Source organism: Phodopus roborovskii, unplaced genomic scaffold (assembly GCF_943737965.1).
Source record: "Phodopus roborovskii unplaced genomic scaffold, PHOROB, whole genome shotgun sequence".
Lineage (NCBI taxonomy): Eukaryota > Metazoa > Chordata > Mammalia > Rodentia > Cricetidae > Phodopus > Phodopus roborovskii.
Window position 1 is genome coordinate 47,640,405 of NW_026126407.1, and position 25,843 is coordinate 47,666,247.

At 42.4% G+C, this 25,843-nt stretch overlaps 1 protein-coding gene across 2 annotated transcripts in view; it reads right to left on the reverse strand.

The window, feature by feature from the left end:
• The window catches only part of Axin1 (axin 1), a 50,972-nt gene that overhangs the window by 22,863 nt on the left and 2,266 nt on the right, over positions 1-25,843 (reverse strand). For both annotated transcript variants that reach the window (XM_051181046.1, XM_051181047.1), the window contains exon 2: positions 23,301-24,259. In XM_051181046.1, coding sequence (XP_051037003.1) covers positions 23,301-24,178 — 878 coding nt within the window. In that variant the 5' untranslated portion in view covers positions 24,179-24,259. The remainder of the gene's footprint in view (positions 1-23,300; positions 24,260-25,843) is intronic.

Below are 25,843 nucleotides of genomic sequence, written 5' to 3' on the forward strand. Positions count from 1 at the left end.
AAAATTCTTCATGTTGTGGTGACTCCCAATCATAAAATTACTTTCATTGTTACTCATAACTGTAATTTTGCTGTTACAAATCATAATGTAGATATTTTTGGAGACAAAGGTTTGTGAAATGGGTCTGCTATAGCGTTTCAGTGCTATACAGTGATGGCCCTCAATACCACTACTCACAGCACCTGAAGTCAGTAAATTAGAAAATAACAAGGATGGGGCCATTTGAAGGGTTCAACTGTTTGAACCCTGGATTATAGAGTTAGAGCCCTTCCCATTAAACAGTAAGCCACAGACTATGCTGACTACCAGGCACTCCATACCATACACTTGGAGTAAGAGAAGGAAAACCCAAATCATTTCTGAGGGAATAGGTCTCCTTTGGGACAATCATGTGCCAGGTGAACAGCAATTTCTAGAAAATTCTAACTCCATCAATTTGCAAGGGCCCTTTAACAATATGTGACTGGATAGGCATCTCAGAATCCCAAACTATTATTCCCTAGGATAGGAGGGCTATCAACTGGGCCAGACAGCATAAGACCTTAACAACCTAATCCTATGCCTCTGTACTTCAGAAGGTCCTGCATCTAAACTCAGGAAGGAATTTTGTAAGCGCAACACATACCAACACTCCTCTCACTCTTCAAGTGCAAGGATACACAGGGAGACCACAATTGTGGGAAAATGAAGCCATCTGTCAGAGAGCATTCTGACTACATGCTGCAGCCCCAAATTATTTGCACTGGTCACTAAAGAGTCATGGCTGGTCTGGGAAAGGCAAGGCCAGCAACTTCAATCTGGGATGTATGCTAACTACCAAGAGGCTGCCAGATGCTTGAGAAACCAACTCTTTGGAATCAGCACCAACTATCTTCCATGATATCTGGGTCAGCCCCTTTCCTCCATGTGTGACTATTGGTCAGTCTATGTCTTTATGTTCTTTGCCGAAGTGGGCAGAAACATTTATTTCAAAACCCTATTATCCTTCAACTTTAAAATCAGCATAGTTAGGTCAACCTGTCACTACCACACAACCACAGTAGAACTCAATGTTGCTTAATGCTAAATCCTTCTTGAATTTCGCTGTAATTACTCAGAATATTAAGCGACATGGTAGCATGTGACTATAATGCCAGCAAGTCAAGAAAAGGCTGATACAGGAGAATTACTACAAATTGAGGAAGGCCTGCATGGTCTATATTCAGAGTTCCAGACTAGCCAGAACTAAATAGTGAAACCCTGTCCTTAAAAGAAGGAAAATATGCTGGGCAGTGGTGGTGCATGCCTTTAGTCCTAGCACTCGGGAGGGAGGCAGAGCCAGACAGATCTCTGCGAGTTTGAGGTCAGCCTGGTCTACAAAACGAGACTCAGCAAAGACTCAAAAGCTACACAGAGAAATCCTGTCTCAAAAAACAAAAAAACAAAAACAAAAACAAAAGTATAAACAAAAACAAAAAAAAGTATAAGAAAAAAAAAAGATTAAACTTGCTAGCTTTCTGATTTGATCTCTGCCCTCCAGACTGTCAATACTCTCCTATTCAGTAATAGCAACATACAAACAGTCCAGCAGGGTGAATTCCTTGGGCATACTCAACTGCCTCCATTCCACTCCACAGCCTGGTACACACCCTCCCTACCTCCCTTCCTTTTCCATAGTCCCAAGTATATAATTCATATGTGTGAGAAGTCTATGTTCCATGAAGAACATATCTGCTATATATAGTCGATCCCTATGATCCAAAAGATGAAAAGAAAAGAACAACTCAGGATAGGGAGAGAGAGAACAAAGGAGAAGGGGAGCTACCAGTTGCTCACACCATCTACAACTTCCATACATCAGAACTGGCTCTGATGAATCACTCTATCAGCCACCTAGTCACTCTTGATGGAGGATGTCCTTCTGTATATATGTTTCTCTTACCAGTTGATGAATAAAACACCATTTGGTCAATAGCCAGTAGAGGCAGGAAGATATGCAGGGCTAGGAGATGAAGAAGATGCTGGGGAGAGAGGCACAGAGGTGCTGGAGAAGACACCATGTAGTCAGTCGCCAAGGGAGTTAATAGGCCCAGGCATTCTCTGGTAAGCTAAGACCACGTGGGAATACATAGATTAATAGAAATGGGTTAATTAAGACAGAGCCAGCCAATAAGAAGCACTAACCAACCCACTTCCACAAGAATTGGCAACGGCGAGTGGACACTTGGTTCAACCAGCCGGCACGCAAGATCCGCAGACGCAAGGCCCGGCAGGCGAAAGTGCGCCGCATTGCCCCAAGCCCGGCGTCAGGTCCCATCAGGCCTATAGTGAGGTGCCCTACAGTGCGATACCACACCAAGGTCCGAGCTGGCAGGGGCTTCAGCCTGGAAGAACTCAGGGTGGCTGGTATCCATATGAAAGTGGCTCGCACCATCGCATGTCTGTGGACCCAAGGAGGCGAAACAAATCCACTGAATCACTACAGGCCAATGTGCAGCGCCTGAAGAAGTACCGCTCCAAGCTCATACTTTTCCCCAGGAAGCCTTCTGCTCCAAAGAAGGGAGATAGTTCTGCTGAAAAACTTAAACTGGCCACCCAGCTAACAGGACCTGTGATGCCCATCCAGAATATCTACAAAAAGGAAAAAGCCAGAGTTATCACAGAAGAAAAGAACTTCAAGGCTTTTGCCAGTCTTCGTATGGCCTGAGCCAATGCCCAGCTCTTTGGCATCCGAGCAAAAAGGGCAAAGGAGGCTGCAGAGCAAGATGTTGAAAAGAAAAAGTGATGTACTGTTGCAGTATTGCAATAAAAAAAAAAAAGAAAGAAAGAAAGAAAGAAGAGCTAGCCAAAATAAAAAATAATAAATAGGAAGAATAAAAGCTACAGAACTTTGAAAGAGTAATTTGAGGAGCCTCGTGTGCCTTGTGTGTCCTTGTGCAGATGCACAGGTACGCACACACTGTTTTCAGGCATACCCAGGCCTCCTCTTTCAGGTTCCCAGCTGTTGTAGGGATGGTCCTTCCACCTCTCTGTGACACTCTCTCTTACATAGCATTGACAGAGAACTCCTTATCACATGGGCCAAATGGTGTCTGTTTTCAGTAGAGTTGTTGCTGCAGTTTGCTTGTCCTGCCAGGTCCCTCCACCCTTCAACCCCAAATAAGCACATTTATCCTTCTCCCTCAGTCTCCTAAGAGGTATATACTACCAGGCCCAGCTTGAAGCACTGTTTTTTGTTGTTGTTCTGTTCTTTCTTTCATCTCTCCAGCTCTGAGAGTGACCACCTTACCCCACCCCAGTCTCCTGAGGAAGCAACCTAATGTCCACAGGAAGGGGCAAGGGCTATATCAGCTTTAATTTGTTGTGGCAGATGATGGAATACTCCTCAGAGAACTTGAGTTCTTCTGATAGCCTTGTGATGGGAGATGTTCTTTTGTATATATGTTTCTCTTATTGATTGATGAATAAAACACTGACTGGCTAGAACAAGCAGGAAGTATAGGCAAGGCTAGGAGAGGAGAATTCTGGGAAACAGAGGCAGATGGAGTTGCCATGAGAGACCAGGAGGATAGGACCATCCAGGCGTTCTTAGGTAAGATAAGGCCATGTAGAAATACTTAATAGAAATGGGTTAATAATTAAGGCAGAGCTAGACAATAAGAAGCCCTAGTCATTGGCCAACAGCTATTTATAACTAATACAGTGTCTGTGTGTTCATCTGGGGCTGAAGCAGCAGTGGGACCCCAGCTGGGACAAAGAACCTCTAGTAACAGCCTTGGCCAGAATTCTGCTTCAGTTGAGTCCTGCCAGAATAACCTTGCTGCCCAAAATGGGCAGAGGTCAAGAACCAGCAAATGTATTCTCTCAAAGAACTTGTTCCTACTGTCCCAGCTCCTTACCTAGAGCCTAAGGGCAAATCTGAATTAAACCAGTGGGTTTAATTCAACTAGGTTGAATAGACAACTGTGGGCTGAAGGAGATGGCATGTCTAACTCTTAGAACCTCCCACCCCAAGTCCTGTATCTTTGGCCATCTATGTCCAAGAGACCCAACTCAAACTGGATGAGTTTCCCCAATAACGGTTGGCTCTTTGTGACATCCATTGAAAGCAGACAGCATTGGTAAGGAGCTGTCTTAGCACAGTGCAGAAGCCAGCCTTGAAGCAGGGAACAGGCAAGTAGACTGACCATGCCCCACTACCTACAGGCCACTGTCTCCATCCAGACCTGTCCCTGAATTTCATCATTTATAGACTGAACTTAGATCTATACTTGACTTTGGTAAGAGAGCTGGATTCCCACCCTCAACACCAATTTCCATTTTGCCCCCAAAACAGCAAATAGCATATATAAGGTGTACATTCAATAGTAATGAGCACTCTTCTCCCAGGTGCAGAACCACTAATCCCATAGAGCCTCACTCTCCTTTCCCAGATGCAGTGACAGGAGGAGTCCACCCTGATGATATCCACACAATGACTCAGACAAGCTGTGGCCCCACCACAACGGAAGAGATAACATTTAATCTTAGGTCCTACATCCATGGTCCCAGATAGATGAAGGCAACTGACATACAAGAACAGAAGGAATTACAGCATATCATTAATGTTCCAACACTGTCCACTCATGAATGATAGCATCCCACCAATGCTCAAAGGCATATCCACTCACAGGCAAGCACATGCTGTTGCCAGGGGTGTTGGTGCACAACTTTAATCTCAGCACTTGGGATGTCTGTGAGTTCAAGGCCAGACTGGTCTACAAAACAAGTTCCAGGACAGCCAGGGCTACATAGAGAAACCCTGTTTCAAGAAAACCCAGAAGGAAGCCGGGTGGTAGTGGTGCACGCTTTTAATCCTAGAACTCAGGAGGCAGAGGCAGGCGGATCTCTTTTGAGAGACTATCCTGGTCTACAGATCGAGTTCCATGACAGGCTCCAAAAGCTTCAGAGAAACCCGGTCGGGGGGTGGAGGATGGGGGGTGGGGGGAGCATGCTGTTGATATTCTGATCTTGTCTACCCATGGATGACAACTGGTATCTACCCATGTTATGATGAATACGCACTCATTGATAGCAGTGACATATCTGGGTTCTGATTGTGTCCATCTCATTAGATCACCATGACAGTAACAGCAATGTTATCTTTCACTCCACATTCCCTTTGGAGAAAAGAGGCTAGTTTCCAAGGTAAACTCCTCTTTCAAGAGTCGTATCTTCTCACACTAGACTTCAGAACTACAGAAGAACCAGTGAAGATGGTACTAAAAGGGTGAGTGGGAACATCTCACTCTAAATTACTGTTTGTATAATATGCAAAACACTAGCCAACAAACAAGATCTTCTTGGACATATCTGTACTGTGTAAATACAGCTACTTACAGAACAAGCATCTCACCTACACCTAAAGGAAAAAGAAGAGCCCATGAAATGTAAATACACACCAGCCACCAGCAGCTGTCAAAATCTCTTCATCTCCTATATGTAAAAATCAGGAATTCAGCCTCTACCTCCACCTGTGAGGATCACAGGCACCAGCACCTCCACCATTAAGTACACAAGTTAGTCAGATGTTAGAAGCCTTGGAGGCAGGTGTGGGTGACATTAGAAGCTGGAGCATCCTGTTATTCACTCTGGACCCACTTTGTAGCTTAATTAAGCTGAAGCTAACTAAAGCTCTATGAATTCCACAGGATATTAAGACATGAGAAGATGAGAGAATAAGTCATCAGATGGCAAGGATGGGCCCTTCTGGTCTGCTTAGGAGGTTCCACATGGGCTTACTTCCAGGCAGGCGTTATGTTTATTCTTATGATTTACTGATGAACCCACTTTGAACTGCACAACACATCAAATGTTCTTTATAGCTGAAATCAAGGAGTAGGAGCAAAGAGGGTACATGGCCCACATACTCTACAAATGCAGCAGATAGAATGATTGCACTTCCCCGACAGAAGTGACCTTGAAGAATTCTGGCCAAACTTATTGTTATCACAAAATCACCTTTTCCTCATTGTAAAACAGAAATAGCAATGGTCAACCAGGTGTGGTAGCACAAACCTTTAACCCCAGCACTTGGGAGGCAGAGGCAGGATGATCTCTGTGGGCTAATACCAGCCTGGTCTACATAGTGAATTCAAGGCCAGATAGTTACAAACTTTATCTAAAATTTCAAAAACAAAGAAAGAGGGACAATAGTAGATTATCTATGGGATTTCTGAGCATCTTAGTGAATAGTACTCACAATACATAGGGATAGGTTCAATATGCAATGTAGAAGAACCTCAATGTAGACTATACTATCTCTGGCCCAGTATTCCACACATCAGTTGGAAGGAGAAAAGGGTGAGGTTGACTACTGGTCACAGCTAAGTAACACAAATGTGCAAAAGATTATTAAGTCAGGGGGGTGGAGAGATGGCTCAGAGAGGCACTGACTGCTCTTTCAGAAGTCCTGAGTTCAATTCCCAGCACCCACGTGGTGGCTCACAACCATCTGTAATGAGATCTGGTGCCCTCTTCTCACCTGCAGGCACACATGCAGACAGAATACTGTATACGTAATTAATAAATACATTTTAAAAAAAACAAAACAAACGATTCTTAAGTCAGAACAACAACAGATGCAAAGGACCCAAGTACTGGTGATTTTACCATGGCTCTATAGAAGAGAAAGTGGGCAAGTCAGGGCCACATCTGACATTATGTCCTCTCCACCACAATTTCTACACATTCCAGTGTTAACCAAATCAGCAAATATTTAAAGTAACTGCTAAAAAGCAAGCAAGATAGCTTAGATGTTACAAGTGCCTGCTGCCAAATATGTTCAATTCATTGGACACACATGGCAGGAAAAAACTGATTTTTCTGATGACATACGTGAATCATGCATGACATGTGTACATGTACAAACACACACACATAAAGGCACAAAAATGTATGAAGTGAATAATATAGATTTTAATCTCACCATTGAATTAAAAAAAATTAGACTATGTATGTAGTAAGGAAAATCTAGAGGAATCCAGGTCATACATTGTTCTCTCTGGGTGCTAAGGATAAACAGTTCTGTTTACCTTTGCTTTTTCTTTTCGGCAGCAAAACTATGTCCCCCGTGTATCTCTTCATATCGAAGAAAAAAAAAAATATGGTCTAATGTATGCAAAGAGGAATTTGAAATGAGAAAGCTCTGTACAACCACACATGGGACTTGCAGTCAGGGCTCAAGAGCTGTGAAGTCCTAGAACTAGAGAGCCCCTTCCTTTCTTCTTGCACCTGTGGACATCTTCCATCAGATGTCCTTACTTGCAAGCCTGTATTCATATAAATAGTTTCAGAATACTCCTATAGATGTACACAAATCTGATAAAGAAACACTCTAACTGATGAAGTGAGATTTAAATACTGGGATTTTTAAAAAAGTAGAACAGCTGCATGTTGATGTAAACTTGTAATCTCACCACACAAGAGGGTGTGGTAGGAGATAGTAAGACCCAGTGTTAAGCAACAAAAGGTGTCATGTGATAAACAATGTTGTGTGAAAATGCCAGCCCCTCACTCTAGCCATGACCTAATAAGCAGATATTTCAGAGGACTGTCAGATCCAGACCTATGCCAATTCTTCACAAACTCAAGATTGTCAAATAAGCACTGTAAAGTAGCAACACTAAAGAGCTTCAACTATGGGGTACATGCTGGTATTATGTCCATCCCTTTTTGTTCTTCTTCTTATTGTTGTTGTTATTATTATTTTTGTTTTGTTTTTCAAGACAGGGTTTCTCTGTGTAGCCCTGGCTGTTCCGGAACTTGATCTGTAGACTAGGCTGCCCTCCAACTCACAAAGATCTGCCTCCCAAGTGCTGGGATTAAAGGCCTGTGTTAGCACACCCAGCCTGTGTCCATTTTCATACTTCTTCAGAATGTAGAGGGAGGTCTACATCCACCATTAACTCAAAGACAGCCATGAAGAATTCTCAAATGCGGTACCGTCATTCAGCATACTTACCTTAAAGACACCAGTGTAAAGTGCTTGGCATTTAAGGAACTGAGTTCAGATCCCCACCTAAGAAACTTTAAAAAAAAAAAGGAGGGGGGGAACTGGAGAGATGGTTTAATGGTTAAAAATATTCACTGTCCTTATAGGGAATCTGGGTGTGGTTTCCATCATCCACATGACAGCTCACAACCACTTATGTTCCAGGAGAACCAACACCCTTTTCTGACCTCCAAGGACTCCTTTACATGTGTGGTACACATACACATACTCAAAATTGTCTGGAGCCAGCTTAGGTTCAGACAGATTTAAAAAAAAAAAAGCAAGACACCTAATTTAGCTACACCCTTTCACCCATCTGCTGGCTTAGTTTAACTCTCACCTAAACTAGAAATTTAAAGGAGAAAACTATTAACAGCTAAGTTTGTCTACATGTGTGACAAAGTCATGTGTCTGTTAAACTTTAAAATAAACAGGATGGCTGGGCATAGTAGCACATGCCTTTAATCCCAACACTGGACAGGCAGAGGCAAGCAGATTCTGTGAGTTTGAGGCCAGCCTGATCTACAGAGAGTTCCAGAACAGCCATGGCCACACAAAGTAACACTGTCTTGAAAAACCAAACCAACCAAACAAAAAACAGGATGTAAAACAGAGATGAATTCATCTATGATCTCTGTTGAAAATTAAACAAATGCGACGTCGGAATGGCAGATAACATTAAGATGTACTCTTACTCGGATTACTCGGAAAAAATAAGAGGTCTATGTTTACAGTTAAAAAAACTGTTCTCTGCACCCAATCAGCTCACCCTCTACTCTTGAGTTGATACTGATACCTAACTTTCCAAAGTTATAAAACTATCTGCTTTCACTACTGAGTCTGTGGTGCTCTTATTAAAGTAGGGGGTATTTGGTCCTCACACCTAATAGTCACGTAAAGCCAGGTGGATGGGGTATCCCCCAATAATCCTAGTGCTAGCAGAATCAGTAACTTATGGGTTCAAGGAAACCCTGCCTCAATATATCTAGAAGAGAGAAGAAACCTGACAATTTCTGATCCCACAAACACACCTGAACACATACACAAATCATGCATGCATGCATACATACAGTGTACACATATACATACACACAACAAAGAAATAACAGTTTTAAATGAACAGCTATATGGGCTTAATGTGCTCTATCCTAGTTTCTGATTTTCTGAGGCCATGTGTACCTTGGCCTCTGGTGGCCAGAAAATAATCTACTGACAAGAAGAAACCAATTTTCTTTCTTTCCTTCCTTTCTTCCTTCTCATGTAGCCTTGGCTGGCCTGGGACTTGCTATGTACACTAGGCTGGCCTCAAACTATAGAGATTGGCTGCCTCTGCCTCTTCACTGCTGGGATTAAATTTGTGCAACACCATGGCCAGGTCCAATTTTCTTATGATGAGCAAAGGTAAGAAATCCTGAGTTGTACAAGCAAAGAAGCACACATATACAAACCAAGACTTTGGCTGTGTCTTATGTAGGAAAACCTGCTACACAGAACACTATGTTCCTGAGAGAGGAGCAATTTTCATTCACAGGCACCTCATAATGAACTTCTATGACAAATGACAAATGTGATAATCACATCTGACCTTTGAATTCTCAAGTTAAAAAAAGGCTTTAAAGCTCAGGTCTGGTGGTGTACACTTGTAATCCCAGTAATCAAGAGGCACAGAGATGGGACGATTGCCAAGGTCAGCCTGGGGAACAGGGCCACATAATAAGATAGTACCTCAAAAAGGGGTGTGTGTGGAAGGCATCACTTCATAGAGTTCAAGATCTATAATTCACAGGCTTTCTAAATTGAAAAAATAGTGAAGATGAAAAGGAACAAAAGTATCAAAAAATGACATCAAAGAGAAGAAATTATCAAAACAACCCAAAGGGAAAAGCCTGCAATATTATGAGAGAACACTAACAACAAAGAACACATTCAAAGACATCTTAAGAGTAAGTAAGGTAGGCATGTAACTCAGTGGTAGAATGCCTACTTAGCATGTAAACAGACTCAGACTCAGATTCAATACCAGTACCTTAAAGGAAAACAAGAAAGTCAAGTGAGATGTCTGACACCTGTAACACCATCAGCACTCAGCAAGAGGAAGCAAGAGGATCTCTATTGAGTCTGAGGCTAGCCTGAACCACACCTTGAGGCCCAGGCTAAGCTGAGCTACACAGCAAGACTCTGTCTCAAATAAAAGCTATCCTGGGAAAGAAGTCATAGCCACAGAACGGGTTACCAGTTTAGATCAACTCCAGCATGAAGGCTTAATGCACCAAATTTGAGAGACTCCACAAAGAATGACAACTGTGCACAGGAACATCAACAATATCACACATACTACTAACCCAATGTCCAGTAGCACCACAGTATTGAGCACAACATACCATAACACAGCATCTCAGAAAAGCAGCATTCTGGACCACCCAAACTGTAGACACTGTGTACTCAGTACCACAATACTCAAGACCACACACACTATCACAAAACCAAGGCAACACAGCACCTAGTACTACAGCATTCAGAACCACAAAATGCCTAAGGGAACACAGAAAACGTTGGGAAACAGGTCTTCAGGGAAAACTAATTTATCACTTATGTATTATAGTGAATAGTACTCTTCAAATTAGTAAAGAGTATAAGATGATTCACAAAGAGGCTGGAAAAATGGCTCAGCAGTTAAAAGCACTTATTCTTGCTGAGAACTGAGGTTTGATTCCCAGCATCCACATGGCAATTAAAAACAGTCTGTAATTCCAGTTCCAGGAGAATCTGAGACTCTCAGGCTTCCAAAGGCACCAGGTACTCAAGGATTGTATGTACGTGCATGCATGCATGCATGCATGCATACAGGCAAAACATAGATACACATTAAATAAAGTTTAAAAATGGGGGAGGGGTGCTGGGAAGATGACTAACAGTGAAGAACATTTTACTGCTCTTACAGAGGACTGGAGTCTAGCCCCAGCATCCATGTCAAGTGGCTCAAAACCACCTATAACCAGCTCTAGCTATCTAAAACTTTGGACCTCCTCAGGTGTGCAAACATATACACATACAATATTAAATAAATGAATAAAAATTTAAAATCATAGGGCCTGGAGAAATTGTTCAGAAGTTAAAGCACTGGTACTCTTCTAGAGACCCTGGGGTTAGATTCCCAGCATCCACATGGTTACTAATGATCATCTGTAACTCCAGTTCAGGGAATCTAATGTCCTCTTCTAGCCTCTGCAGGCACCAGGCATGTATATGGTGCACAAACATACATGTAGGCAAAATACCCATACACATAAAATATTTTTTAATTAAAAAAAAAAAATCTAGTTAGGTGGTGTTGGCGCACACCTTTAATCCCAGCACTTGAGAGTCAGGGACAAGTCAATCTCTGTGAGTTCAAGGTCAGCCTATCTACAGAATAAGTTCCAGGACAGCCAGGGCTACACAAAGAAACCCTGTCTCAAAACACCAAAACAAACAAACAAACAAATCTATGATCAGAGCTGTGTATGCCGTCTCAGAAACATGAAGACTCACAGTGATTTGACCATTACAGGTGGGATTGTAAATGTAGAGGACTTCTTTCACACTGACCATGAGGCAACTATAGAGCATGCCAACTCCAGTCTTATGGGATTTCAAGCAATTGCAAGAAAACCCACCTGTCGGGGGTCAGTGGTGCCCTATCTAAAAATATCACTCAATGGAGTGTAGTTATACTTGGAACAGAAAAGACACCCTGTAAGGGAACACTTTGTAAATAATAGAATTTCTGAAGAATGTCCAAATAGGCAGACAGTGGTGGCTTACACCTTAATCCCAGCACTCAGGAGGAAGAGGCAGGCAGATCTCTGTGAATTTGAAGCTACTGATTGAGTTCCAGGAGAGACTCTACAGCTACAGAGAAACCCTGTCTCAAAAAACCAAATGAATGAATGAGTGAATTGATGGGAGATGTCACTATGTAAATATGTTTCTCTCTCTCTCTCTCTCTCTTTTTCTTATTTTACGTATCTATCCCAATTCCCTCTCACTCAAATGTTTCTCTTATTGATTAATAAATAAAGCACTGTTGGCCAATTGAGAAGCAAGATAGGTGGGACTAAGAGAGGTGGAGGATTCTGGGAAATGTAGGACAGAGTTGAGATATGATCTCAGAAGGAGAGGATACAAGACTGATGTTCTAGGTAAGATAAGACGATGTAGAAATACATATATTAGTGATTGTGGATTAGTATTTAAGACAGAGCTAGCCAATAAGAAATGCTAGTAACTGGCCAACAGTTTCATAATTAATACAGTGTCTCTGTGTGTTATTTTGGGACTGATGCAGCTCTGGGACCAGGCTGGTGGGAAAGTGAATAATGAATGAATGAATGAATATTAGGTAAGTTTTGTTTGTTTATTTTTCAAGACAGGGTTTCACTGTGCTCTGACTGTCCTGGAACTCACTCTGTAGACCAGGCTACCTCAAACAGAGACCTTCCTGCTTCTGCCTCCCCAATGCTGAGACTAAAGGTGTATGCCACCACCACCCAGCAGAAGTACTAGGGTTTTTATCCAAAAATGTTTTATCCAATTGTGCATACCCAAGGTAGCATGCTTACATATTATTCAGAGCTGATGGATTCCAACATATAATACATCTTCTATCTTAACTTCAATTTAGTCTCTGAAAGCTGAACCAAATATAAACAGCTCAACCAGTAGCCAGACAGCACAATTTTATCAAGAAAACAAGAACATGAGAAGAGTTTTAGCCACTGTTGAGCAAAGTTGGAATGATTCATAATTAAAACAACTGGTCTGTTAATCTTTCTTGTCATTGCTGTAATATAATTTACCTCCCAATAGAAAAGCTAGCAAATTTTAAGTGTCACAGGCTTGAAGGATTCTTAAGAGAAATAAAAAGAAAATAGCCTTCACTTTATAACCTACAAAAACTGTGTATCTTAATTAATGTACTGCTTTTTACATGATGTGAACTAAAGTTACTGTCATATAAATTTATAATACATCCTGTTTGTATTTTTTTTCTAAGAATATAATGTTGCAGCACTCAGGAGGCAGAGTCAGGCGGATCTCTGTAAGTTAGAGGCTAGCCTGGTCTACAGAGCAAGTGCCAGGATAGGCTCCAAAGCTACACAGAGAAACCCTGTATAGATGTATTTTGTTGTTTTTATTTTATAAAATATGCATGGGTGTTCTGCCTGCAAGTATGTTTGTGTACTACTTGAGAGTCTGGTGACTGTGGAGACCAGAAAAGAGAGTTACATATCCTGGGGCCAGAGTTCAGAGGTTGTGATCTACTATTCCAGTGATGGGAAGGAAACTAGATCCTCTGTAAAAGTAGCCAGTGCTCTCCAACCATTAATAAATGGGACCTACTGAAACTGAGAAGCTTCTGTAAAGAAAAGGGCACGGTCAACAAGACAAAAGCGACAGCCTACAGAACGGGAAAAGATCTTTACCAACACCCCATCTGACAGAGGACCGATCTCCAAAATATACCAAGAACTCAAGAAACTAGACTTCAAAATACCTAATAATCCAATTTAAAAATGGGGCACAGATCTAAACAGAGAACTATGAACAGAGGAACCTCAAATGGTGGAAAGACACTTAAGGAAATGCTCAACATGCTTAGCCATCAGAGAAATGCAAATCAAAACAACTCTGAGATATAATCTTACACCAGTCAGCCGGCCAAGATCAAAAACACTGATGACAGCTTATGCTGGAGAGGATGTGAAATAAGGGGAACACTCCTCCATTGCTGTTGGAAGTGCAAACTTGTGCAGCCACTTTGTAACTGTATGGCAGTTTCTCAGAAAATTGGGAATCACTCTATCAAAAGACCCAGCAATACCGCTTTTAGGCATGCCTGGTTCTCATGGAGGCCAGAAGAGGGCATCAGATCCCCCAGAACTGGAGTTACAAAAATTTTATAAGCTGTGGAAGCTGGGAATTGATCCCAGGTTCTTTGAAAGAGCAGTCAGTGCTCTCAACCACTAAGCCATCTATCAGTCTTCTCATTTTTTTTTTCTTTTTTAAATAATGTACTTTCTGGACTAGGGAAATGGCTCAAAAGTTAAAGAATTTGCTCACAAAAATGAGGAACAGGGTTCAGATTCCCCAGAGCCCATGTAAATGTCAAGTGCTTGTAACAGACTGCCTATAAACTTAGTGCTTAGAAGGCAGAGACAAGGGATCCCTGGAGTAAGTTGGCTAGCCAGACTAGCCATATTGGCAAACTCTGGATTGAGCTGAGAGATTGTGCCTCAATGAACCAGGTTAAAATAAAAAGCAATCAAGACTCTCAGTATCAATCTCAGGACTCTATATGCATGCAGACACATCCAAACATACACATACAGAAGAAAAAAAAAAAAAAACCTACTTTCTAATTATAAACTCATATCATTTCAAGAACTCCAGAAATAGGAAAAGAAGAAGTCCATACAGCCAACAGTACAGAAGAACATCCCTGGAAAATAACCCTGACAAAGGAGGGCTGTGTATCAGTGAGTGTGTGTAAAGAGAGGGGGCATGTGTGAGCGGGGTACAGTTCTGAGCATCCGGTGAGTGAGTGAGTGAGTGAGTGAGTGAGTGAGTGAGTGAGTGAGTAAGTCAGTCTGTCTGTCTCTCTCCCCCCCCCTCTCTCTCTCTCTCTCTCTGTGTGTGTGTGTGTGTGTGTGTGTGTGTGTGTGTGTGTGTCAGGGAAAGATACATGAGTACAGGTTCCTGTTGAGGTCAGAGAGAGTGTCAGATCTTTTGGAGTTAGAGTTATAGTCAGTTGTAAACTATCTAATGTGGGTGCTGGGAACTGAGCTTGGGTCATGAGTCTGGAGAGGTGACTGAGTGATTGACAGCACTGGCTACTTCCCTCCTCCCCTCTTCCTTTTCACCCTCTCCCATGTGCCACCTCCCCTCTCATTCCCGCCCCCCCCTACCCCCCAACCTCCACCCCCCCCCCCCGTCCCCATTTACTCAGGAGATCTTGTCTTTCTTCCCATTCCTAGGGGAATCGATGTATGTCTGTCTTAGGGCCCCCTTTGTTACCTAGGTTTTCTGTGGTTGTGGACTATAGTCTGGTTGTCCTTTGCTTTATTTCTAATATCCTCTTATGAGTGAGTACATATTATATTGTCTTTCTGGGTCTGAGTTACCTGAGTTACTTAGGAATTTTTTTTTTTTAAGCTCTGGCCAATGCCTGCAAATTTCAAGATGTCATTGTGTTTTACTGCTGAGTAGTACTCCACTGTGTAAATGTACCACAGTTTCTTTATCCATTCTTCAGTTGAGGGGCATCTAGGTTGTTCCAGGTTCTGGCTTTACAGATAATGCTGCTATGAATATAATTGTGGAAATGTACTTGTGGTGTGAGTATGCATCCTTTGGTATATGCCTAAAAACAGTATTGTTGGATCTTTTGGTAGAGTGATTCCCAATTTTCTGAGAAAATGCCATACTGACTTACAAAGTGGCTGCACAAGTTTGCACTCCCACCAGCAATGGAGAGCAGAGGGAAACTTAGCACTTTATAGAGATGCTTGAACATCTGCTTGAGGAAACTGTGCCCAGCAGACTAGAGATATATTAGTAACAATTTGGAGAAGATCAATACCTCTGCCTGAAAAATAAAATAAAAAACCATTTATACTATATACTACTCAAAAGAGCACAGAGCTCAGAGAGACTCACCATAATCAGAGTTCCCCTGGCTAGCAGGAGATGAGAACAGAACCCACCTGGTCAGAGACATGCAGTACAGGCTGACCACCATCCAACCAAAGAACTGCACTCATTTTCTAGACTTACCAATGACTTATAGAAGGCTAGGACCACGGTGTAAGGATGGGGAAGACTAGGGCTCCAACCCATGCACTAAATATCTAGCTCCACAGAAAGATGCTTAAGTAGGAGGATATCTATATTTAAGGTCACAAAGCTGCCTGTCCCACAGAAGCTACTGAAGAGACACAGCCTGAATGTTTCTGTAGATCACATACTTTTGGGAATTCACAACTCTAAGGGGGTTTATATGACTCACAAAGTGGTCTGTTCTTATTGGTGAGATACAGTAGGAAAAGCAAAGTTGATTTCCTCCCACACAGGGCACAGAGCTCTAGACTGGACAGGCTGAAGGAAGAACTGTCAGGATCACACTAATTTGCTTCCCACTAACTCCCACAATTCAGCCACAACCAAGAACGGCAGGGTAAACTAACATATGAAATCCAGATTGTAGAAAGACTGACATAGCCAGAGAGCACAGGCCAAACTTGAATTTTTTCTTCTTTTTTTTCTTTTTTTTGAGACAGGGTTAATCTGTGTAGCCCTGGCTGTCCTCAAACTCACATAGATCCACATGCCTCTGCCTCCCAAGTGCTGGAATCAAAGGCATGAGCCACCACACCCACCCCAAACTTGAATTTTCTTTTCTTTTCTTTTCTTTCTTCCCTCCCTCAGACCCTCTCTCGTTGTTGTTTTTCTATAACTTTGGTTTGGAGACTGTCCTGGAACTTATTCAGTAGATCAGGCTGCCCTTGAACTCACGGAGATCTGCCTGCTTCTGCCCCCCCCCCCAGGTGCCTGGATTATAGGCATGCACCCCCACTGCCTGGCTCCAAACTTGAATTTTCATAGAATGGTAAGGGTAGCGAACATAAATGAAAGAGAGCATTTGGGAAGTTGAGGGTTAAAACCAGCAGCCAAATGGCAGAGCTTACTTCTGACCTGCTCATTAAGACCTGGGGGGGGGGGGGAGAACCCAGAACAGTATCAAATGATACTTGTGGATCAGGCTCACCTACCAAGGAGGGTAATACCCACACCTGCCAGTTAGTGTATCACAATCCTAGGGCCTGAGTGCCAAACCATTCAGCAAACTGCCAGGATCCTAATTCATACCTGTTAAAACTATGGGGCTATAGAGATAGTACATCAGGCTTACAACCATCTACGATTCTAGTTCCAGGAAATTCAATACCTTCTACTGACCTCTAAAGGCACCTTCCTACACATCCATAAACTTATGCCCATACACAAACAAATAAAACAGTTAAGTCTAAAAAATGAAGACCAACAATAAAAGAAAATCCACTGTGGATGCCAAGCCTTTGAGAAACAGACTAATGAATAAAGGAGCTGGCTTAGCTGCCAAGGCTGCCAATTTGAGCTCAATCCCCAGGACCCATGTGAGGAAGGAGACAACAGATCTTGTAAGTTGTCCCATGACATTCATATGCTACATGTGCATACATACAAACACAAAGGCATATAAATACAATGAAACAACAAGAAACAGCTGGTGAGTATGGATATGGAGGCACACTCTTATAATACCAGTACTTAGAAGGCTGAGATAGGATTGCTGAGTTCAATACCACCTGGCTAAAAGTAAGAACCTAGAGGGTTTGTGAGATGGCAGGAGGCTCAAAAGATGGCTCAGTGGTTAAGAGTCCTGACTGTGTTCCAGAGGACCCAGGTTTAATTCCCAGCACCCACATAGAAGCTCACAACTATCTGTAACTCAAGGCCAGGGAATCAAACATCCTCATGCAGATAGACATACAGTCTAAGTAACAATGCACATAAAACAAAAATTTTAAAAAAGAAAGAGTAAAAAATCCCTGTCTTAAAAATGAAAAAAGGAATCCAATGTGATGGTACACACCTTGAATCCCAGCACTAGGGAAACAGAAGCAAGGGGATCTCTGTGAGTTTGAGGCCACCCTGATCTAAATAATGAGTTCTGAGTTGGCCAGGCATATAAGGTGAAACCCTGTGAAAGAAAAGGAGAGAGGGAGAAGAAAAGAAAAAGGAGACTGGGAAGATGACTCCAGGGTTAAAGAGCCCATACTATTCTTGCAGTCTGAAGTTCAGTTCCCAACACCCAAGGAAGGTGGCTCACAAAACTTCCTGGAACTCCATATCCAGAATATCCAACTTCCTCTTCTGGCTTTGTAGGTACTGCACCACCACACACAGACATACATATCTTAAAATTTTTAAAAAGCAAAAAGAACAATTAACAAGAGAGAAAGAGGGCTGGAGAGATGGCTCAGAGGTTATGAGCACTGGCTGCTCTTCTAGAGGTCCTGAGTTCAATTCCCAGCAACCACATGGTGGCTCACAACCATCTGTAATGAGATCTGGTGCCCTCTTCTGGAGTGCAGGCATATATACAGACAAAGCAATGTATACATAATATATACATATATATACATATATATACATATATATATATATATATATATATATATATATATATTAAAAAAAGAGAGAGAGAGAAAGCGGCCAGGTGTGGTACATAACTGAAATCTCAAGATCTGGAAGGCGGAGACAAGAGAGAAAGAAGTTCAAGACCACCCTTGCCTATATAGAAAGTTCTAGGCCAGCCTAGGCTACATAAGAGACATTGTCTTCAAAAAGACAAACATATTAAAATTATGAATTTTTCCAGGAAGTGGTAGTGCATACCTTTAATCCCAACATTCAGGATGCAGAAGCAACCTGGTCCACTGAGCACAAAGTTCCAGGATAGCCAGGGCTACATAGAGAAACCCTGTCTAAAAAACAAAACAAAAAACAAAAAAAAAAAAAAAAAAAACAAAAGAATCTCCCGCCAAAAAATTAAGCTAAGAATGTATGTAGCTCAGTGGCAAAGCATCAGCCTAACATTCCTGACTCCTCAGATATAAGTCTCATCACAAGAAAGGGGGGGGGGAAGCAATGACCCAATCTAAATTAGACCCAAAGTTTACATACAAAGACAATCAGAAAGGTCTTCTCCAAGAATGAACAAAGAACTGGGCAATTGTGGCATTTGCCTTTAAACCCTTTAAACCCACCACTCAGGAGGCAGAGGCAGGCAGATCTCAGTGAGTCTGAGGCCAGCCTGGCCTACAGCCTGGTCTACAGAGTGAGTTCCAGGACAGCCAGGACTGTTACACAAACAATGAACAAAGGAGCTGGGCCTGGTGATCCAAACCTGGAATCTCAGCTGCTCAAGAGACTAAGGGGAAAGGATCACAAGTTCCAGGTCAGCCTAGGCAAACAGAGAGTTTAAGGTCAGTCTGAGTAATTTAGTAACACCATCTCAAATTTAGTCTAGTCTTTAAATTTTTTATTTTTTATTATTATTGAGAAGGGAGTGTTATACCATGTGTATAGAGGTCAAAGGACAATTTTTGCTGTCAATTCTCTCCAACCAGCTTTACAACTCAGGTGCAAGGATTCGTAGTAAGTGCCTTTACCCACTGAATCACCTTCTTGTACCCCATCTCAAAATTAAAAAAAAAAAAAAAAATTGGTCTGAGTGAGTACACAGCTCATTGGTTTAGGTTCAATCTCCAATACAGAGGGGTAAATTAGAAATAAAAAAAATTAAGAAGCAAAGCAAATGCCAAAAGTATTCTATTCTATGACATAAAGGCCTAAGCCAAAGAAGTGTTCTGGAACACTTAGGTCCAAGAGTTCACGGTGCTCAAATCCCAATCAAGAGTAGTGTTCAATTCCCAGCAACCACATGGTGGATCACAAACATCTGTAATGAAATCTGGTGCCCTCTTATGGTCTGCAGGGATACATGCAGACAGAACACTATACATACTGAATAAATAAATCTTTTTAAAAAAGAGTAGTGTGTCTTTTTTATTTCAGCTGAGAGCATCATGCTTTCTCAATTTTGAAAGAACCAAGTCTCAAATCATCTACATTAAAATCACTATGCACATGCACTGATACAGGAATGGCAACTCCTGTCAAAACAAAAGCACAGTAGAGCACCATAAACCAGAGACTCAAAGCAAGGAGGCCAGTGACCTAAGTCTATTGGTATCATGCTATACCACATCTGGCCCTTTGCATCTCATTAACTTGCTATCCACAGTCAAGTTATCACCCAGAAAGATTCAGTTCCAGGGCCTCCTTCTCTAGTGAACACTTACTAGTCATCTATTCAGCATCAACTTTTCTTTTCTTAATTCCCATCATCAGGCTTAGACTGTGGTTCTCAACCTTCCTAACGTTGAGATACTTTAACACAGTTCTTCATGTTATGGTGACCCCTAACCATAGAATTATTTTCATTGCTACTTTATAACTGTAAGTTTGCTACTGTTATATGATCCCTATAAAAGGGTCATTTGACAACCTCCAAGAGTTTGTGACCTACAGGTTGAGAATTGCTGCTCTAAGAATTCAGGGACTAGCAGGACAAAGTAGCATTAATGTTCCTCATTACAAGCCTGACTAGCCTTCCCTCACTGCTGTGGAAAACATTAGTAAACAAGGGTAGTTAGAACACAAGTTCACAGAGGCAGCCACCACCATCACAAGGAATCCAATCAAGTGGGTTGTCAAGAAAGCAGGTTTGCTGGGTAGTGGTCACATATGCCTTTAATCCCAGCACTTAAGAGGCAGATCTCTGTGAGTGGCCAGCCTGGTCTACAAAGTGAGTTCCAGAACATCCAGGGTATTACACAGAGAAACCCTGTCTTAAAAAAAAAAAAAAAAAAAAAAAAAAAAAAAAAAAAAAAGCAGGTTCATTGAACTATAAAGAAAAGTGCTAGTCAGATGTAGTGGCACATGCTTTTAGTTTAGGCAGAAGCATGAGGATCTCTGAGAGTTTAAGGCCAACCTGGTTTACTGAGTTCTAAATTTTCCAGGGCTACATAGTGAGACTCTTTCACAAGGGGGGGGGATGGATGGATGGAGGGAGGGAGGGAGGGAGGGAGGGAAGGTTGGAGGGAGGGTAGGATAGAGGGAGTGAAGGAGGAAGGGAGGGTTGAATTTCTGTTCAAAGCACATGAAACAGTAGCCAATTCAGTCAAAATTTAATCCCAGTGTACTGGGATTTCTTATTCCCAGCCTGGTCTTTCTAACTACAGGCCCTTGCATGACAAGGAGACTGTATCCAATTTACATTGTTGGAGGGAAGTAACTTATTGGTAAGCACTTGCCTCTGATGCATGAGGAATTTGAATTAGATCATTAACACTGCAAATAAAAAACATGAACAAATACCATAGTCAACAATGAGTTATGGTGAGCTTACCAGTAATCTCAGCACTTGAAAGGTGGAGGATAAATAATTCAAAGTTATCATTTGAGGACTATAAGAGATCTTGTCTCAAAAAATAAATCAAGAGTTGGTCAAATGTCCGTCAACTCCATAGCCTTGGGTTCAATCTTCAACACTGCATAAACTGACAGAAAGATTAAGTCATTCTCAGATACATAAGGAATTTTTAGGCCAACCTGGGATGATGAGACTGTTTCTTTAAAAAAAAAAAAAAAAAAAAGTGGGGTGGGGGTGGAGTGGGTGGCTTTAAAGTCCTGCTAAGTAGTTGGGCTGTGGTGGTACTCAGGAGGCAGAGGCAGATGGATCTCTTGAGTCTGAGGCCAGTTTGAGCTATAGAACAAGTTCCAGGACAGTCAGGACTACAACCCTATCTTCGGGGGAAAAAAGAATCCTTGCTAAGTAAATAGCAGTTGGCTAATGACAATAAATAAAATACAGTCCAACAGTCTACTTTGAACTTAAAACTAAAGAAATGTTAGTTTGTAGCTCTGTCAGTGACCAATTTTGATTCTCCCTCTGTACACCAGGCTGGACTTGAAATCAGATCCACCAGCATTTGCCTCCTGGTTGCTAGGATCAAAGGTGTGCACCATGACCACCCAGCTATAGTCATAATTTTTATTGTTTTTGTATTTTTGAAGACAAGGTCTCTCTTATAGCTTTTCTTCATGGTTCAATGAACCTGTTTTCCTGATAACCCACTTGATCGAATCCCTGAGCCACTATGCTGGCTCAATATGGGTTCTAAACACCATCTCAGCACCTGGGAAAGGTTTTCATGTTGAGATCAATGGTAAGCTAAGTCTGTAGTCATCAGCTCTAGAGAAATAAGGAGGAAACACAAACTCTGCCCACAAATAAAACAAGCACCGAGGCAGCCAAAAAAGCTTCCTGTAACCACGATACTAAATTTTTAAAGAATGGTAAAGCTTGAGCTGACAAGACAGGTTAGCAGGTAAAGGAGGCTGTCACCAATCCTAATGACTGAGTTCAACCCCTAGAACTCACAAGAAGAGAAGTGACTCCTGCAAGTAGTTCTCTTACCACATATGCACACACATGCCACATATGAGTCTGAGGGCAGTGCCTCTTCCACTCCCCCTATACTTGAGATGTGCACACATGCAAGCACACACAGAGGAATAAATGTAAAAGAGTTTAAAATGGAAAGGTGAAGAAACAACTTTCAAAGCTATAGTAACTTAAGAGCACTGTTGTTATCCAGTTGCACCCTTGGGCTGATATTTGCTGACCACACCATGGAGGGAAAACATCCAATTCTGGAATTCCAAGCACAGACAACAGGAGTTTCTGAACCTCTGAACCTTCCAACAACTGACTACACAGAAACTGCCCTATTACTGTCTCATCTTTCAGGAAAAATCCAAAAGATTGATTAAAACAGTAAGGTGTGGAAGGATGGGTTTTAGAGAGATGGCTTGGCAGTTAAGAGCACTTGTTGCTCTTCTAGAGGGCCTGAGTTTGAATCCCAGCACCCACATGGTGGGTGGCTTGCAAGTGTCTGTTCACTCCAGTCTCAAGGGATCTGAAACCCTCATCTGATTTCTGTGGGCACCAGGCACACATGTGGTATACATACATAGATATAAAACACTCATTAACATAAAAAACTCTAAAGTTAAAAATAAATCAATTAGAATTTTCTATGCATTTGAATGTATTCTCCCATTATTAAGGGTTAAGATGTCTATCTCCTATCAGCTACCACTTTTATGCAAGAAAACATGAATTTAGTGCTCAAGAGTAAAACGTAAACATTATGACTTCTAAGAATTTCCATGTTTCTAATAATTCACAAAGCCCTATCTTTAGTAGTGCATATGTTACTAAAGAGGGAACTAAAGGAGGGTTTCCGGCATGCTATGCAGGAACTCTGATAAGCCTCCACACCTTTTCATTTTGAATCTCTACAAGTTGCCCAAACTGACACAAAATTTTTGATCCTCCTGCTTCAGCTTCATAAGTCTTGTTCATTGCATTCTCAACTCTGCAAATATAAAAAGGTATCTAATGACAAGCATGAAGACATCTAAGTAGGAAATAGGACCACACATAATTCAACAACAGCAGCAGTAGAGATTTCAGCTGGGATTGAACACAAGGCCATCTGTTACCACCTTTCCCTTGCTCCTCTGCCAGGTCTCCGAGGTGTGTATAGAAAATGGACACCTTGTGCGAACTCACCTGAGCTCTCTGCCTTCGCTGTACCGTCTACTTGAGGGGGCCCTCGGGGAAGCAGTCTCCAATAGCAGCTTCTGGGTGAGCCTGCTGGGGGGGACAGAGTCTCGGCCATCATCCTCATCTGCATCTTGGTCACATTTCCATTCTTCATCTTCATTTAAAGTAGGCAGGTATCCAGACATGCCCTTCCCTGTCCCAGACCCTGAGCTCTGGTCACTGCAAACCTTCGGACTCTCTGAGCCTGTCCTTGTGTATTCCAAATAAATGTCAGACTTAAGAAAGGAAGGGTAGGTATTCTCCTCCATGGTGGACTGGATTTCTGTTTGTGCCTGGTCAAACATGGCAGGATCGATCTGCTGCTTCATGACACAGTCCTTTATGAAGCTCTTAGTGGCTGGCTTGGTTTGTCTGGACACAATACCATTGCTATCCAGAATGTACTTTCGGTAGATGGCTCTTGCCAGCTTCAGCCTCTTCTCCTCATTTGAGTCACAGGGCTCAAGCTTCCTGAATCCACTGCAGGCAAACCAGAAGTCCAGCAGATCAGCACAGCCCTCCTGCTTCAGGAAAGTCCTGAACAGGCTGATCCCATCTTGGTCATCCAATAAGGAATGCAGTGACTCAGCCCACCTCAAGTATGGTGGGGTAGGGGAGGCACTGCCCTCAGGCTCATAGCCCAGATCCAGATCTGACCGTCTTGGGGTAGCTGTTGAGGTCTCACTTTTAGTGCTGGCACCTTTCCCAGAGCAGAAACTGTGGTTAACAGGCCTTGAATCAGTAGATACCAGTTCTCCCTCTTCTCCAGGCACTGGGGGCCGGGGGGCATCTTCGGTGAAACTTGTTCCGAGGTCCAAGGGGAAACCCTGCTCCTGGACATTCATTTTGGGACTCTGCGTCAGTGAACAATGAGCGCTGCACCCTAATACCTCAGTACTTACAGCTCCCAAGGGAATCAATCTGTCCTGTTGAAACCATTAAGAGGACAAGGATTAGGAAAGGTGGTCCATGGAAACACCAGAGGTTCTCTTGAGATGTGCAGTGATGCCCGCCCACTCCCACTTGGAGCAGAGACTCAGTGCAGACTTCCAGCTGAGACATACTTCGGCCAGAAGTTTTGTTCTATCATTAAGACAATTTCTGGAAACTTTTACAAGAATGCCTCTTACATTAAGTGAAAACCTGGATCATGGAGAACATCTCTCTTTCAAGGGATGTCTTCAGTGATGAGGCCTGAAGATCACCCATCCTGGCGCTAAAGAAATGACTATGTGGTAGACAGGAAAGCTGAAGAAGAAAGGGTGCTTCTGTACCCATTTGCCAGCATTAGTGAGTTAGCTGGTCCCTCACACATGAAGACAACCATCTCACTTGCCCAAGTGATGCTCAGAAACAAGGAGACACAGATTCTAAAGTGAATGAGTACATTCCAAGTTTAACAGTCTCTGTACTACCCTGTCTGCTCTATCACTTTTCATACATGATATGCCTCATAACATGAGCAACCACATAGCAAGATATCCTTCCAGCTCTCAACAGCTAAGAGATCAACTGCTCGTGGGCCACCTTCCACATGATGAAAAGTGATGGAAGGACACAGTCCATATGTAGAGACATCTGTGCATCATCAACATAAACAACCTTAGAGATGCAGAAAGCTGTAGTTGGCTGTTAATTTCTCTCTTAGAAGAAGAGTCCCTTCTGATAGCAAAGAGTAACTAGGAACTTAGGCAGAAAAGGTACAGGGAAAAAAATGAATTATAAATACTTTAGCTTTTTAGCTAAAGCAGCATACAGGAAATATGGTTTAGCTCCACCAGATGAAAACAATACCACCTACACTCTTTGAGATCAGGGAAATAGAGTTTTTGCTGCTGTTTACAGTGTGCAAAAGGAACCAGCCCTGTTCATATTTGGATAGAAACCTCTGCTATGATCTTTGGTCCTTTCTGCTACATCCCATGAGAGCCTAGAGAGCTCCTGAGCTCCAGCAATGCCTCTCAACCTATTCAAAGGAAGAGATAACAACACAGCCTGCCGTGTCCCAAATGGACCCACTAAAATTGAGCTGGAGAGAGGCTTATGGCAGGGTTAGATATCTGGAACACTAAACAAGCCAGAGGGTACAAAACAGATCCTTAAAACAAAAGCCAAGCATGGTGGTTCATGCCTGTAATCCCAGTACTCAGGCAGATGAAACAGAAGGATCATCTTGAATCAATGCTAGCCTGGGCTACAAAATGAGAACCTGTCTCAATATAAATAAAGCCAGTGTACTGGCACACATCTGCAACCCAGGACTTGGCAAGGTGAAGAGTCAAGACCTTGATCAAGAGTTCAAGGTCATGGGCTGAGGATAAGCAGCTCAGATGGTAGAATGTTGCCTTAGCAAGCTTAAGGCCTGTGCTCCATCACCAGATCCCCAATACTGCATGACACTGAGAGTGGTACTACACACCTTTCAAAGGAGGCAAGGCCACAAGATCAGGAATGCAAGGTTACTCTTGGCTACATAAGAGTTGGAGATCAGTCTGGGCCACAAGAGACCC